Source organism: Hyla sarda, chromosome 2 (assembly GCF_029499605.1).
Source record: "Hyla sarda isolate aHylSar1 chromosome 2, aHylSar1.hap1, whole genome shotgun sequence".
Taxonomy (NCBI): Eukaryota; Metazoa; Chordata; class Amphibia; order Anura; family Hylidae; genus Hyla; species Hyla sarda.
Genome location: NC_079190.1, coordinates 25,895,041 through 25,912,382, shown reverse-complemented (window position 1 = coordinate 25,912,382; position 17,342 = coordinate 25,895,041). Strand labels below are relative to the sequence as shown.

The 17,342-nt window shown below is 43.1% G+C and overlaps 1 protein-coding gene across 5 annotated transcripts in view; it reads left to right on the top strand.

Annotated features, from left to right (window-relative positions):
- Positions 1-17,342, top strand: part of GRM5 (glutamate metabotropic receptor 5) — a 349,284-nt gene that overhangs the window by 237,679 nt on the left and 94,263 nt on the right. For all 5 annotated transcript variants that reach the window (XM_056561402.1, XM_056561403.1, XM_056561401.1 and 2 more), the window contains exon 4: positions 16,514-16,749. In XM_056561402.1, the coding sequence (XP_056417377.1) occupies positions 16,514-16,749 (236 nt within the window). The remainder of the gene's footprint in view (positions 1-16,513; positions 16,750-17,342) is intronic.

Sequence of the window (17,342 nt, the reverse complement as noted above, 5' to 3'; positions counted from 1 at the left end):
TTGTTTTTGTTTTTCTTATTATTGTTAGGATTTCTAGTATTATTCTTGTTATTATTCTCACATATTATTGTTAGTATAATTATTTTTTATTCGTTTATTTTTAGATTTCTTGTCGTTATTATTATTATTATTATTATTATTACTGTATTCTTTTATTATTCTTATTTAGTATAGCATTATTATTATGATTACAATTATTGTAAATATTAGCATTTTTTTGTAATTATCACTATTATTATTATTATTATTGTTACTACCGTGTATATTCTTGTTATTATAATTATTGTTAGTAATAGATGCAGTAGAACTAAGCTTTGCTTTTCTTTTTCTTTTTTTCTTTTCTTTTACCATTCAAATTTTCTTAGCAAGTTACCACTAGGTGTCACTGCTCTATTAATTAATAAAACATTTTTTATTATCCGTCATCTCTTATTCCATTAACTAGACTGCGAGATTATTGCATTTTGTGTCCGTACATGTTTTCGGGCTCTGTATGTAAATTATATTACCGCTATTCATTGAGCAGGTAGTAATCATTTAAGTGGTGAAGAATTGAAATACCAAGTCAATTAGAAAGGTACAGAACTTAGTATTATAAGATAAAAGAGTACTCCGGGGGAACTGAACTTATCAAACACTTATCCCCTATCCCCAGGATAATTTTCTGATTGGGGCGTGTCCAACTGCTGGGGCCCCCTGCGATCTTCTTTATGGGGCCCATCCTACTTACCTGTCCATGGTGGGCTCCAGCCCCTTAACTTCCAGGAGGGGAGCAAGTGATGGCCCGCTCAGTCAAATAAAAGGCAAAAAGGGAAAATTAAAACACAAAAATGAAAAATCCCTGCATCCTCAACGGTATCAAAGATACTGGGCCCCTTGCTTGGAGAGCCCTGTGCACCTGCACGTATGATACGTCTGCCCCGGTGCCTGTGTGTGTTGGCATGTTCCTGATTTTGTTACAATAATAAGTACATTGTAAGAATTATTTTCTGCAAATTAACGCGTTTTGGGTTATTTTACTTATTTTAGAATCATAGAAAATCCTATAGTGCTCGAACACATTTAGACACAGAAGACTTATTTTCAATTACCTCCAAGCGGAGGGTTGTGCTGGTTTGTAACAGTCTCAAACAATAGACTCAGCGTGACGAGGGACTTTGAGCCAAAGAACCTGAACATATTCTGGGAACTGTCAGCATTTCGTTCCCAACAGCTTGAAGTAAACAGACTGAAATGTAAGAAACCTGTAGCTATATCAGCCGGACCCTAATTATATGGCAAATTAAGTGTTAGGAAGAAAATCTTACCCAACTCGGTGTTGTCGTGGTATCAGCGGGAACGGTCTGCTGGGTGAGAAATCAACTTGACACAAAGAGAAGAAACTAGGACAGGAGGTTTAGGGAATTTGGGTTAGTAAAAAAAAAAAAAAACATGGAAAGAGAAACTGCTATTGTAATTTTCGGATGATACTTTATATTATTTTCCTGCAGCTCATTTGTCAGCTTTGGTGTGCAGACCGGGACAGGGTCAGCAGAGTCATCTCATTATCATTCAAGAGTGGGAAAACTATTGAAATCTCTGTTGTACTGCTGGAGCCCAAGAAAGGATAACAGCAGTGTACACATGGATAATGCTCTGTATGCAGCTCCTTGTCTCCAGGGGGAGGAGCTTCCTACGCTATGAGTGTAGATATTGTTAGGCAGGAAGAAACTGAAGACCACTGTAGGACAGAAAGGGGGGGATTAAAGGGATATTAGCTGGCTATTGCTATTGCGGTATGTTTATTGAAGAGGGGGGTTTTTAGAACTCAGTTTAAAGGGCAACTGTCAAGAAATTTTGGTGCAATAACCTGCACACAGCCTTTGTACTGTGTGCAGGTGGTGAGTATAGCAATATTTTTACCTGAAATTTGGCGGCTTTCATGACTGCAAAAAATGCTTTTATTCAAAGCCACTGACGGTGGGATAGGCGTGGCGCAAGGTACGCAATGCCCTGCCACGCCCACCTCCACGCCTACCCCGTATGTCAGCGCTGGGACCGCTGTGTGATTGACACACAGGTACCAGCGCATGAGCCCTTCAGCTAATCTAACCTGCGTGCCGCTGTGTGTCATCCAGCAAGCGCTCGCTCCCGCCTCCGTCTTCCTCCTTAGTGCGCCTGCGCAGTGCTAGGTGCAGAGAGTATCGAGAACTAACCTGATTGCGCGCTGCTCTGCGCAGGCGCACTGAGGAGGAAGCGGGGGTGGGTGCAAATATTAGGTAAAAATATTGCTATACCCACCACCTGCACACAGTACAAAGGATGTGTGCATGTTATTGCGCCAACATTTCATGACAGTTGCGCTTTAAGCTTTGTATGCTGGTAATTAGTTGTATAGAATAAGGGAGAGCGATCTGAAGAAGAGCAGAATAAGAGCAGTTTTGGAAGAGATTACTACAGAAGCAGATGATAGTTGTTTTTTACGGCTAGGCACAAGAGGAGAGATAGACAGGGGTAGTGTTGAGGGGGTAATCTAGGTTTTTGTTTTTATTTCTGTAGAAAGGGCCCTAAATGCAATAAAATAACATAGAAGCAATTACTTACCTCTCTGATCCCACGCTGATCCCCCATTAAAGGGGTATTCCAGGCAAAAACTATTTTTTTTATATATCAACTGTCTCCGGAAAGTTAAACAGATTTGTAAATTACTTCTATTAAAAAATCTTAATCCTTCCAATAGTTATTAGCTTCTGAAGTTGAGTTGCTGTTTTCTGTCTAACTGTTTTCGGATGACTCACGTCCCGGGAGCTGTCCAGCTCCTATGGGGATATTTTCCCATCATGCACAGCTCCCGGGACGTGACATCATCATTGAGCAGTTAAACAGAAAACTTCAGAAGCTAATAACTATAGGAAGGATTAAGATTTTTTAATAGAAGTCATTTACAAATCTGTTTAACTTTCCCAGAGCCAGTTGATATATGAAAAAAAACTTTTTGCCTGGAATACCCCTTTAAGGCATCAGTCAGAATACCAGTCAATAAGTGGCCTCAGCAGTCACATGCAGGACTCTGGGCATCATGGCTTCCATCACTGACTGGTGATGCCCAGAGGATTGTATGTGAGGCAGCTGAATGGCTGTGATGGTCATGTGATGTCTGCTCCAAAAGTAAGACCCATTGATGTTGAGGGCAGTTCCCCTAGAGCGCACCGAGCAGAAACCAGAAGGTCAAGGATGGTGTAAGATATCTCGTAGACAACGCACTACGTGATTGGAGCTTCAGTACCAGACACTGCCTGTGAACAAGGATGCATTTAAATATATTTTTTCATATTCTATGTTTTTTGAATAAATATTGTTACTGAAAACACATTTTTCATTACATCCCATAAATTCCAACCTAAATAAAGACCAAATGTTAGAAGACTCACTACCTCAAACACTATTGTCCAGCTGTTTTCATTATATGTTTTTTTATTTTTATTTTTATTTTATTGCTTCTAACTTGTAAAACTCAAAGGTGTATTTATTGTGAGGGAAAATGACATACCGTATTTTTCGCCCTATAGGACGCACCGGCGTATAAGACGCACCCAATTTATAGGTGCAAAATCTAAAAAAATAAAGATTTTGAACCCAATAGTGGGCTTCAACCTGCGGACCTCCAGATGTTGCAAAACTACAACTCCCAGCTTGCCCGGACAGCCGTTGGCTGTCCGGGCATGCTGGGAGTTGTAGTTTTGCAACATCTGGAGGTCCGCAGATTGAAGACCACTGCATAGGAGGTAATACTCACGTGTCCCCGCCGCTCCGGACCCGTCACCGCTGCCCTGGATGTCGCTCCATCGCTGTCGCCGTGTCCCCGTCGCTCCGGAACGTCTCTGCTGCCGGCCGGGTATCCTCGTTCTCCGTCACTGCCATCACGTCGTTACGCACGACGACGTGATGACGAGGAAGGAGAGCGCCGGCCATACAGGGGATCCCTGAACGGAGAAGACACCGAGGAGGCAGGTAAGGTCCCTCCCGGTGTCCTGTAAGCACTAACCCGGCTATTCAGTCGGGCTGTTTGGGACCGCCGTGGTGAAATCGTGGCGGTCCCGAACAGCCCGACTGAACAGCCGGGTTAGTGTCACTTTCCCTTCAGACGCGGCGGTCAGCTTTGATCGCCGCGTCTGAAGGGTTAATACAGGGCATCACCGCGATCGGTGATGTCCTGTATTAGCCGCGGGTCCCGGCCGTTGATGGCCGCAGGGACCGCCGCGATAGGGGTGTATTCGCCGTATAAGACGCACCGACTTTTTCCCCCCAGTTTTGGGGAAGAAAAAGTGCGTCTTATACGGCGAAAAATACGGTATACCTAACCTTCCGCTAAATGTTCCTCCGCCTGTGTGATTTCAGATGGACCCCCTGAGTGGTTAAATATCTCTTATGCGGTGAATCTCTGTCCTAGTTTTTCGTTGCCTTATGACAAAGCTTCAGCACTGAAACGATAACTTTACTAAACAAGACAATTTACAAGTCCAGTTATTTGAATAGCTATGAAAGAGGCTTTCTGGGACTTTTTATTTATTTATTTATGGCCTATACCCAGTATAGTATAACCCCAATGATCACAATGGCCCTTGTTTATTCTGGATTGATTTCAATAACGCTCGTCTTTTTTTTTTTTTTCAGACTTATTTACTATTCTGTCGCACATTTCGGTTTTGTTTCTGTCGCACGGTGACTTCACGCTCCGCCCCCTCAATGCAAGCCTATGGGAGGGGGCGTGACACGCCCCCTCCCATAGGCTTGCATTGAGGGGGCGGAGCGTGACATCACACGGGGGGCGGAGCCGTGACGTCACAATGCTCCGGCCCCGTGATCGCCAGTAATCAGACCCGAAGCGAACACGCTCTGGGGACTGATTGAAACAGGTTCCGCGTGCAAGATCACGGGGGTCCCCAGCGGCGGGACCCCCGTGATCAGGCATCTTATCCCCTATTCTTTGGATAGGGTATAAGATGTCTTAGCGCCGGAGTACCCCTTTAAATATCACAAAAGCATTCAATATTTTATTCATAATAGTGTTGAACTGTACAAAATGTTTTTAGGTTATAAAAGAAGTTACTTTAACACACCCCAATGGTAAACAGTCCCTTGTTAGAAATCGCTCAATTTTCGTAATTTCACTCGTCCTCTTGGCCGTTGGTTATTCTGTGAGCCAAACTCACCCTTTTTCTGGAGTGATTTTTGAAGTACTCCGAGTATTTTCGGCTCTTTGTCGGGAACTCGCCCATTTTTTTGTTTAACCACGCCCGTTTCAGAGTTAAAAAAAACACTCCGAGTTAAAGTGTATGTTGTGCTGCGTAAAATTTGGGCGCAGAAATAGTCGCACGGATGGTGCGACAAAAATTTAGGCGCATAAACCGAGAAAAAAAAGTCGGTTGGACTTTAGCAAATCAGGGCCAATGTGTGCCAGAGCCAAGGTGTCTGCAATACAGTGAATGGAGTAAGAAACAAACAGCTCCGTATATTGTATAGTGGCCGTGCTGGGATATTGCAGATCAGCTACCACTGGAGTAAATGGGAGTTGAGCTGTAGTAACTCAGCACAGCCACTACACAATGTACGACGCTGTCTGCTCCTGGCCCTGTTTACGTAAACTCTCCTTCCTCCAGTTATCCTGCATGCAGCAACCAGACTCCTCTTCATGTCCACCCACCACACCAATGCTTCCCCCTGTGCCGGTTATTCCACTTGTTACCCATTCACTGTATAATATCGTTTATACTTATCACTTTTATCACTTTTACCCACAAATTCCTTCACAGTGATGCATCTGCATCTTCTCTCTAATCTCTGTCTACCACCTACATCCTATGTTCTGTAGAAGATTTAAAGGGGTATTCCAGGTTTATACTGTATGGAGGATAGTCTTATGCCTATCCCTACAGTATCTTATATGAAGGATAGCCTTATACCTATCCCTATCTTTTATGAAGGATAACCTTATACCTATCCCTATCTCATATGAAGGATAACCTTATACCTATCCCTATCTTATATGAAGGATAGCCTTATACCTATCCCTATCTTATATGAAGGATAGCCTTATGCCAATCTCTATCTTATATGAAGGATAGCCTTATGCCTATACCTATCTTATATGAAGGATAGCCATATACCTATCACTATCTCATATGAAGGATAACCTTATACCTATCCCTATCTTATATGAAGGATAGCCTTATACCTATCCCTATCTTATATGAAGGATAGCCATATACCTATCACTATCTCATATGAAGGATAACCTTATACCTATTCCTATCTTATATGAAGAATAGCCTTATACCTATCCCTATCTTATATGAAGGATAGCCTTATGCCAATCTCTATCTTATATGAAGGATAGCCATATACCTATTCCTATTTTATTTGAAGTATATAGCCTTATCCCTATCCTTATCTTTTATGAAGGATAAAACCAGATCATTCTTCCACACGAACGCTGCCTCCACGCCTCTCCCATAGAACTACATGGAGGAGTTATGTCATTCTGCGGCCGGCATGCCTCCTGCATGGGATAGCCGCAGCAGAGCCGTGGCCCCGTGCAGGAGATCGCGGGAGTGCAGAATACACATTTGCACAACTCAACTTTAAACACATTTTATGCATAATGCAAACCTCTTAACTGAAAACTAGGACACTACACAACCACTTTATGTGACCACTAAATGCTATATATGTTTTTTTCTTCTTGTCACTTCAAAATCTCTGCACGGATGATCTCTGATCCTTTATTCCAGTCCCAATATCTGATTTATCTCTCCGGTCTCAGGCACAGATTACATGTAGCTTTTTCTGTCGCTCAAGGATGTTTTAATATCATTTACCGACCATCAACATCCATTAAAGTATTACAGGAACCTCAATCCTTAAGAATAATGATGACTGCGCCTATAAGAGGAGCCCGGACCGAAAATAACCCATAAAATACTATTAGTCAGAGATTTGGCAAAGGAGCCATTACATGTGGGCAGAACAGCAGTTTCCAGAATAATCATGTAGGCTGGGAACAGATTTTGGAAAGCATAATAGACTGGGCTCCGGCCTAATGAGAGCGTTCATTAACCTCAATAACATAGGATGTGTGTTACCCAAGAGCGGATGCGAGAGGCATAGGGGGTGGGACGAAAATTCTGATTAAAATACACTGCTCAAAAAAATAAAGGGAACACTAAGATATCACATCCTAGATCTGAATGAATGAACTAATCGTATGAAATACTTTTGTCTTTACATAGTTGAATGCGCTGACAACAAAATCACACAAAAATTATCAATGGAAATCAAATTTATCAACCCATGGAGGTCTGGATATGGAGTCACACTCAAAATCAAAGTAGAAAACCGCACTACAGGCTAATCCAACTTTATGTAATGTCCTTAAAACAAGTCACAATGAGGCTCAGTAGTGTGTGTGGCCTCCACGTGCCCGTATGACCTCCCTACAACGCCTGGGCATGCTCCTGATGAGGTGGCGGATGGTGTCCTGAGGGATGTCCTCCCAGACCTGGACTAAAGCATCCGCCAACTCCTGGACAGTCGGTGGTGAAATGTGGCATTGGTGGATGGAGTGAGACATGATGTCCCAGATGATGTCCCGGACTGGCCCGCCCGTCTGGGGAACGGGCGGGCCAGTCCATAGCATCCGCCACACCACGCCCCCTCCCATAGACTTGTATTGAAAGGGGTGGGCCGTGACATCACGAGGGGCAGAGCCGTGACTTAACAATGCTCCGGCCCCTGTATTGCCCGTCATTACATGCAGAGCGAACTCGCTCTGTGCTGTAATGATAGCGCGGTGCCGCAGCAGCAATCCCGGGGGTCCCCAGCAGCGGGACCGCGGCGATCTGACATCTTATCCCCTATCCTTTGGATAGGGGATAAGATGTCTAGGGGCGGAGTACCCCTTTAACTTACCTCCAACTTACTTTTAGCCGCTCCCTCTTTGCCGCTGGTATTACTCTCTCTTCCAGTGTGGTCTTCTTCCTGCTTTTGGGGCCGAATATGTCCCATTGCAGCTCAGCTAATCGGCCATATTGATGACCTGCCTCTGCCGGTGATAGGCTGAGTGGCAGTGCGATGTATTCAGCCCCGCTACTAGGAAGAAGGCCGAACCCAGGCTCTATACATTAGCCAATCACTGGCCACAGTGCTGAAACGCCTCAGCAAATGATTGGCTGATCAGGCATTTCCTGGGTGTCGCAACATCACCATGAGGCGCTGATCACCCGTGTCCTGACACTGTTGGAATGGCAGGGGAGGGGGATCGGAAAGGTTGAACGCTATGACTAAGGTGTTCTGGCCTATCTTTATAGAAGTTGACTAGTTAATTCTATTAGAGAGCTCCATATTTTTGTAATAAAAAAAAGTCATTATTAAGTTACTTAAATTATTCTATCAGGTGCACTAGGTGCATTACGTCATGATCACACTTCCGGAGGTCATAGGAGGGCTAGTTCAGTCAGTACTTACCTACAGTATATTTAGGATGCATGTAGCTCATTTTGTTGTGCCATGATTGAGAACCATATGGTTCGAAACGCGTCAGAGTTTCTGCTATGCTTTTATACTATTTTTGGTTTTCATTCATTTTTTAAACATGTGAATAAAATTTGGGACTTTTAACTCAAATTTTTGGGAGCTGGATCCTGTTCTTTTTTTGTCAAATATTTTTGTAATGTCTGACCAGATATATGTAGTATAAGCTGAGTACCCAGCCTTGCCCGGTCTTCATGGGATAGGAAAACCAACAATGATAGGTCCCACAGACTCCTTCCAAAATCACCCACCTTAATTTGTTAACCCTTTGGCCACATTCAACAAAATGTCTTGCCACACTGGTTTCCTTAAACTTACGATCCTGTAACGTCAGACAAACTCAGTCCATATGCCTATTAAGGTATATAAGCACCATAGAGTAGATGCCGCTTCAATTTGTCAGAGCGGAAATTGACTTTTTAAGAGCACCACCTGTTCTGGCAGTCAGGGATCGTCTAATGTCCATGTATTATTTCCGTATTGCTGCCATGTCCAGATGTGTTGGCCCTAAACTTTCCACAAATATAATTAACAACTCCAATTTCTCTTTACACAAATTGAATCCATTATCATGACTTGCTAGTTGAAGGAGTACTACAATGGAAAACATTTTTTGTTACAGATCCTTATTTCAGCCTTTCTTCTTTCATACAAAAGATGCGTGGCTTCATGATAGGAAATTTGCCTGTCAGATAAACAAAAGTGAGTGGAGTTTATTTTTGCTGATCCTCTTATCTCTGGTTGCACATCCTGGAATATGAATAAAATGTAAATAATAGAAGGTTGGTATAGAAGACTCTCGCATACACTTTGCAGTACGTTTTAATAAAAGGTGATTAAATGTGTCGATTTACAATCTGAGGAGAACTTTTTGGAAAACTTCTGCAAAGTAAATGAAGATGCTGCGAGCCAATTCCACCAAACCCATAATTAATGTCGTATTGACAAGATCAAAGAATTCACATTGCGTGCTAAGACTGCAGACGAGCAAGTCTTCCAGGCTATAGCTTAAAAGCCTGAAAGATGCTACACAACCTTAAAAGAAATGCTAATAAAAAAAGAAATTCCACCCTGTGCTGAAATTTACACTAAATAACCTGCACCACAGAGATGTTGCAGGCAGTGGGAAAACTCTACTCAAAAACTAAAAAGGTTGACTGTAGTTAAAGGGGTTATCCAGGAATAGAAAAACAGAGCTCATTTCTTTAAAAAACAAAACAAAAAACCTCTCCCCGTCTGTCTCCAGGTGGGGTTTGGTTCTACAGCTCAGTTCCACTAAAGTGAATGGAGCCAAGTTGTAATACCACCCACAACCTGGGGACAGACGTGCAGCTGTTTTTGAAAGAAATTAGCACAGTTTTTCTATTCCTGGATAACCCCTGTAAAGACATATTCAAATAAATTAGCAGTACATAAGCATATATGAGCCCTCAGTGAAAGTTCAGCCATTAAAAAAAAAAAAGTAAAACAAAACAGCAAAATTAATACAAAAAGGAGGGATAGGAGGGGGATGCAGCTGCAGTTTATCTCCATCACTGTTTGAGTGAGACTCATGGTGTGAGAGGAGAGGGGGAGCATCAGGGTGGAGACATCTGATTGGCTCAGAGCAAACAGCTCTGACATCACACAATTAAAAAAGCATAGGATGGGATGGCAAGAGGAATGTAAGGGTCACGGCAGGTGGTGGATCCTCTGGGTCTGTGGGGATGATGACGTGAGCCGTGCCAAGGAGCGGAGTCTAAGGTGCTGCTGGTTTTCACCAGAGCCCGCCGCAAAGCGGGATGGTCTTGCTGTGGCAGGCGGCACTCAGGTCACTAGCCCTGGCACGACCCGTCCACACAGGTTGCTGGGATGAAGCGTGGCACAGAAGGATACAGACAAGATGTGGTCAGGAAAACTGATGGACAGGACAGGTGACACAGTAATAGCGTAAGGCCAAGGAACAAGGGTCAGGTACATGGATAACAGAAACAATGGAACACAGAAGCTTTCTCTCAGGCACTATGGCAACAAAGTTCCGGCATGGGAGGAAGTAATACTAATAACAGAAGATGCAGGTGAATTCACGTACTGGCCCTTTAAATATAAGAGCTGCCGGGGCTGAGAACACGGAAGACCAGGGAGGTGAGTGACGGGCTTGGACTCGCATGCGGGCGCCTCCTGCGATGCGAATCCCAGCCCCGCCAGCAGCGGGGACATGACAGGAGAGCGCTCAAGGCCAGCGTGTCTGGCCAGAGCGCTGACATTACAAGGAAGTGAGGCAGTGTGCGGTAGTGACCACAAGGATTGCTAGAGGGACCTGTTGGAAATACTGCAGAACAGCAGGCCTGCTTGGAGCCACCATGAAAAAAACTGGTTCTCAATGGCAAGAGATTGAAGAAGACTAAGGCCCATTGGCTAAACAGTGTGGCAAGGCTTTCCCCCTATCTATGCAGAGTGAGTGGACTGATGGGGCAAAAGGGGGCATGAAGGTCTAGATCAGTGGTCTCAACTTTGGCCCTTCAGATGTTGCAAAGCATCAACTCCCAGCATGCCCGGACAGCCGTTGGCTGTCTGGGCATGCTGGGAGTTGAAGTTTTGCAACATCTAGAGGGCCACAGTTTGAGACCACTGGTGTAGACAGAATATAGACCTTTGACCTTCAGAATGACAGCAGTTCGTTGTGGTGTAGAGTCCGCTAGATAATAGAATCGATTTGCAGGAATATTGACCCATGTGAATGGGCTCGCTCGAAGGTGGAAGTACTGGCATTCTCTAAACAGTCCATTCTACCTCGTCCCAGAGATTCTATACTGGGCATCATTTTTCAGACCGTTTACGGATTAAAATTTGTAAACACGTTTTTAAAATTTGTAAACACGTTTTCATACAGTTTTCATCCATTTTTCATCAAAAAAACCTGATACCGGAACTGTATTGTAAAAACTTAGTGTGAACCCACTAGTGTGAGGACCCAATGTGTGCCAAAAGAAAACATTTCCCACTCCATTGCGCTGTCTCAACCAGTCTGAACTGTTCACACCAGACAGAAGATGGTCATTGATTCATACTACTTGTGCCAAATTTGTACTCTTCTATCAACATGGTGGCCTCAGAGATCTGGATCCATCTGATCAACTTTTTTGTCTTTGCAGGTTTTAATAAATCTCCCCAAATCTCACCAAATGGCTCTAGAAATGTCCATCTGGACATGGAGCGATGAGTTGTGGGTTCCAACACATAAGTCAGACATCAGCATTGCATTCGGCTGCTGTTTCCCGTCTTTTCCTCAGATTGAATCCTGACTGATTCCCTCAATGAGGTGTTTCTGCCCATAGAATCCCCTTTGGCTTTATGTTTTACCTCAATCACATTACCCTCTGTATACTTTCCACACTATTGTATAAGAAAACCCCACAAGTTAAAGGGGTACTCCACCACTAGACATCTTATCCCCTATCCAAAGGATCCAAAGGTATCCTCTGCTGAGGACCCCCACGATCTCCCTGATGCACCCTGCATTCGTTTAGAGCGTCGGGTGCAGTGCCGGAGCGCTGGAGGCTTGTCACGGCCGTGCCCCCCTAGTGATGTCACGGCCACGCCCCCTTATTGCAAGTCTATAGACTTGCATTGAGGGGGCATGGCCGTGACGTCACGAGCGGGGCATGACCATGATGTCACGAGCCTCCCCCTGCATTGCTAGTCATCCGGCACGGAGCAAAGTTCGCTCTGTGCGCCGGATGTCTGGGGTGCCGCAGCCGAGATCGCAGGGGTCCCCAATGGTGGGACCCCCTTTGGATAGGGGATAAGATGTCTAGGGGTGGAGTACCCCTTTAAGATCCTAGCCCAGGCTACTCTATCCCCCCCAACGACCAGGCTTCTCTCCAAGTCAATGGATTTTCCCATCAAATGTGATCTCCCTCTGACTCTGATCCACATAAAACTGATCAGTGGATTTTGTGAAGCATCCCGGCCTTATGTTTATACAAGATCCAATCATGAAAGGGCCACGAGGGCTCTACTAAAGCGCCCATTCCGTATATATTGGTCCTGTATATCTAAGGGATGATAACCAACCAGGAGCCACAACGGAACGGAAATAACCTTAATAAACATGGGGAATTTAGTGAATATAGTTGAGTTGTACTTATACAATTTGAGTGTACAGTGCTGCAGAATCTGTGTGCGCTACATAAATAAAGAGTTATTATTAGTTGCCATCACCCATCGTTTCTTAAAGGGGTACTCTGGCGGATAATTTTATTTATTTTTTTTAAATAAACTGGTGCCAGAAAGTTAAACAGATTTGTAAATAAATTACTTCCATTAAAAAAATGTTAATCCTTTCAGTACTTATCAGTTGCTATATGCTCCACAGGAAGTTCTTTTCTTTTTGAATTTCTTTTCTGTCTGACCACAGTGCTCTCTGCTGACACCTCTGTCCATGTCAGGAATTGTCCAGAGCAGGAGAGGTTTGCTATGGGGATTTGCTTCCGCTCTGGAAATTTCCTGACATGGACAGAAGTGTCAACAGAGAGCACTGTGGTCAGACTGGAAAGAACTACACAACTTCCTCTGGAACATATAACAGCTGATAAGTACTGGAAGGATTAAGATTTTTTAATGGAAGTAATTTACAAATCTGTTTAACTTTCTGGCACCAGTTGATTTAAAAAAAAAATGTTCTCCACTGGAGTACCCCTTTAAAAAACAGATAAAATAATGGGAGTTCCCATTGAGATACAACTTTTCACCATTTCTCCTCTGCACAGTCCCCTATTCCAATTGCTGGTGGACATCAGGCCACACTCACTGGTAACCCTATAGGGAAGAAAAGCATCTCCACCAGACCTCACAATTAAAGGGGTATTCCAGGCAATACCTTTTTTTATATATATATCAACTGGCTCCGGAAAGTTAAACAGATTTGTAAATTACTTCTATTAAAAAATCTTACTCCTTCAAATAGTTATCAGCTTCTGAAGTTTTCTGTCTAACTGCTCAATGATGATGTCACGTCCCAGGAGCTGTGCATGATGGGAGAATATCCCCATAGGAACTGCACAGCTCCCGGGACGTGAGTCATCAGAGAACAGTTAGACAGAAAACAACAACTCAAATTCAGAAGCTAATAACTATTGGAAGGATTAAGATTTTTTAATAGAAGTAATTTACAAATCTGTTTAACTTTCCGGAGCCAGTTGATATATAAAAAAAAGTTTTGGCCCGGAATGCCCCTTTAATGATACAACTTTACTCGATCCCTCAGCCAGTCTCAAGGTGAGCAGCATTCAGTACAGTAAGACGAGCCCCTTAACTCTTCCCATGCTGGACGCTGTATTCGCTATTTGTGCATTCATATTACGCTCTGCGACTAATTCTATTATATTGTAATTATTCCAGAAAAACATAATAAACCGCCACGACTCCAATTAAATACAATTATGGATAATGTCTCACAGCTGGTCCAGACACAGAACACCTGCTTACCGCCAGGATATTGGGATGTGAGGGCCATTGAATACCAGTAATGGGTGTAATTCTAGTGACCCAGAATTGTTCAAATCAAATTTTCTTATTAATTCCTTGGGAGTGGAGGGGGGGGGGGGGGGGGGTATCACAAGGGATAGAGGAAAAGTTAAAGGGGTAATCCACTGGAAATATATATATATAATTTTTTTTTTAATCAACTGGTACCAAAAAGTTAAACAGATTTGTAAATCACTTCTATTAAAAAAAAATCTTAATCCTTCCAGTACTTATCAGCTGCTGTATACTACAGAGGAAATTCTTTTCTTTTTGAATTTCCTTTCTGTCTGACCACAGTGCTCTCTGCTGACACCTCTGTCCATGTCAGGAACTGTCCGGAGTAGGAGCAAATCCCCATAGAAAACCTCTCCTGCTCTGGACAGTTCCTGACATGGACAGAGGTGTCAGCAGAGGTAACTGTGGTCAGACAGAAAGGAAATTCAAAATAAAAGAACTAGTCAGTGCTGGAAGGATTAAGATTTATTTTGCTTTTTTTTTTTAAATAGAAGTAATTAACAAATCTGTTCAACTTTCTGGCACCAGTTGATTTAAAAAAAAAAAAAAAGTTTTCCACCGGAGTACCCCTTAATGTTGAACTTATTATCATTGATTGTAGATTGGATCAAACCCTAAAAATAGGTACAGATATATAGGTATAGATACTGGATATGTTTCTCACTGTTGGAATCTGGTTAGCATCAGAGATGAACGAATAGTTTTGGCACAATTCACATTCGTTCTTGATTTTACACAAAAAATCTGTTTTTATATGATAATTTTTTGGGAATCATTTTGGGAAAATAAGTACAGGAGCAGGAATTTCCTAAAGTAAAATACACAGTGCACAAGGTTTGAAGGGGAAAAACATGTTTTCAAATAAACTGGTCAATAAAGTTAAACAGATTTGTAAATTACTTCTAGTTAAAAATCTTAATCGTTCCAGTACTTATCAGCTGCTGTATGGTCCAGAGGAAGTTGTTTAGTTCTTTCCAGTCTGACCACAGTGCTCTCTGCTGACACTTCAGTCCATGTCAGGAACTGTCCAGAGCAGGATAAAATCCCCACAGCAAACCTTTTGGTTGTTTTGGCATTTCAACTTGGATTCCACTGGGCCCATAAAAAAACATATTTGCCTTGTGGTGTTTTTGGGGGCCAAAAATGCTGCAGCCAGATGTTGGCTGGTACTCAGCAGAGAAATAGGAAATGTCGGAGTCACATGGCATTTTTTCACACTTTTGTGGCACTTTTAGGCTCAGTGTTGATTTTCCAAAATCACAGCATTTTTATGGTATGGCTTTTCTTTTCCATGGTAAAAAAAAAGTAATATGTATTTTGAATTTCAACTATTTTTGGAAAATAAAAAAAAAGGCACAAAATAGCATCTTGGGAGTGAAAAATCGGGGCAGTTTTTTTCTGGCTTCTTTTAGGTTAAAAGATGTCTGGAATCCCAGCCTGAGGAATAAATCCTAGAGCACATGGAGATGCCACCCCGAGAGCTGTCTACTAACACGTCAGCTGTAACGTTTCAGGAGTTTCACCCCCCTTAAAGGGGTACTCCGCTGCTCAGCGTTTGGAAAAAACTGTTCCGAACGCTGGAGCCGGCAGCTCGTGACATCATAGCCCCGCCCCCTCATGATGTCATGCCCTCAATGCAAGTCTATGGGAGGGGGCGTGACAGCTGTCACGCCCCCTCCCATAGACTTGCATTGAGGGGGCAGGGTGTGACGTCATGAGGGGGCGGGGATATGACATCACGAGCTCCCGGCGCCGGCTCCATTGTTCAGAACAGTTTGTTCCAAATGCTGAGCAGCGGAGTACCCCTTTAATCAACCATGGGTCGTGGATTTGATGTGGGTCTTGAAACTAAATTTAAGTCAGTATCCACATGGAATCCGACTAAAAACTCTCAGTGTGTACAAGGCCCAAGGCAATGGTCACTCATTGCAGCTGCCCAGTGCTCAGGTCCGGCAGGAACGCAAAGGAACTGAGTTCCCGCACTTTTTCCACAGCAGGAACACTGTTCCCGTTAGCAGCCCTTGAATGGAAATCTTAGGTGAGTTCCTGCTTTTTTTTTTTTACCAGAACTTGACCCCTCAGCTGCTTGGGAAGGAAACCTAGACCACAAGTGGTGGCCAATTTTAGTGCAATTTTGGGAGTATCACCACCAATTGTGGGGCGTGGTCTCCTCCGCCCCAGTCATCCACAACATAAAATGATAACACTGAGTGAGTTTGCCCTTTAAATAAAAAAAAACGTAAAATCCGTTTTTCATTTTTTTTCTTCCTGACGCAGCGATGATAATTTTATGGTTTAAGGGAACAATGTGGGATTTAATAAAGTAGCTATTATAAAAATGTTCAGCAGATAAGAACATCAATCACGTTTCCGTAAGAAATTGCGAACGTGGAGGATTTATCGTTGTTATTTATCTCCGCAGTGATGGCTGGGCCGACAGGTACGATGTGACAGACAGTTATCAGCAAGAGGCTGCCGGAGGAATAACCATCAAACTGCAGTCTCCTGATGTGAAATGGTTTGACGATTATTACCTGCAGCTACGGCCGGAGACCAATCTCCGCAATCCCTGGTTCCAGGAGTTTTGGCAAAACAAGTTCAAGTGCAAATTAAAAGGATATTCACAGGACAACCAGATCTACAACAAGACCTGCAGCGGTGAGTGAATAGATCTGTCCTTCCGTAAACGTGTCATTAGACAATGTCGCCTCATACACGAGTATTAGAGGAATTCACGGGATGGAGGAGAATGCAATGTTATGTGAATGAGAGCAGAATCCTTAATAAGCCGCATCAGAGGATACAGGGCTGTAGCTTTAAAGGGGTTATCCAGGAGAAAACTTTATATATATATATATATATATATATATATATATATATATATATATATCTGGCTCCAGAAAGTTAAACAGATTTGTAAATTACTTCTATTAAAAAAAAATTCTTAACCCTTTCAGTACTTATGAGCTTCTGAAGTTAAGGTTGTTCTTTTCTGTCTAAGTGCTCTCTGATGACACGTGTCTCGGTGGTGCAAAATATAGGATTTGCACCATGGTGCAAAATATAGGATTCCACGTTATTTACTCTTAGGCAGCAATTTGACATGATAATCGGAAATAGAAGTGATAGAGGAGTCAAGCAGCACTGACCGGACCATAGGCCCAAATGAGGCCAGTGTCAGGCCCTTGCACAGTACTATTCTCTCTTAAAATACGAGATTCTCCTTCATGGGGCTGAAATGTAGCAGAATT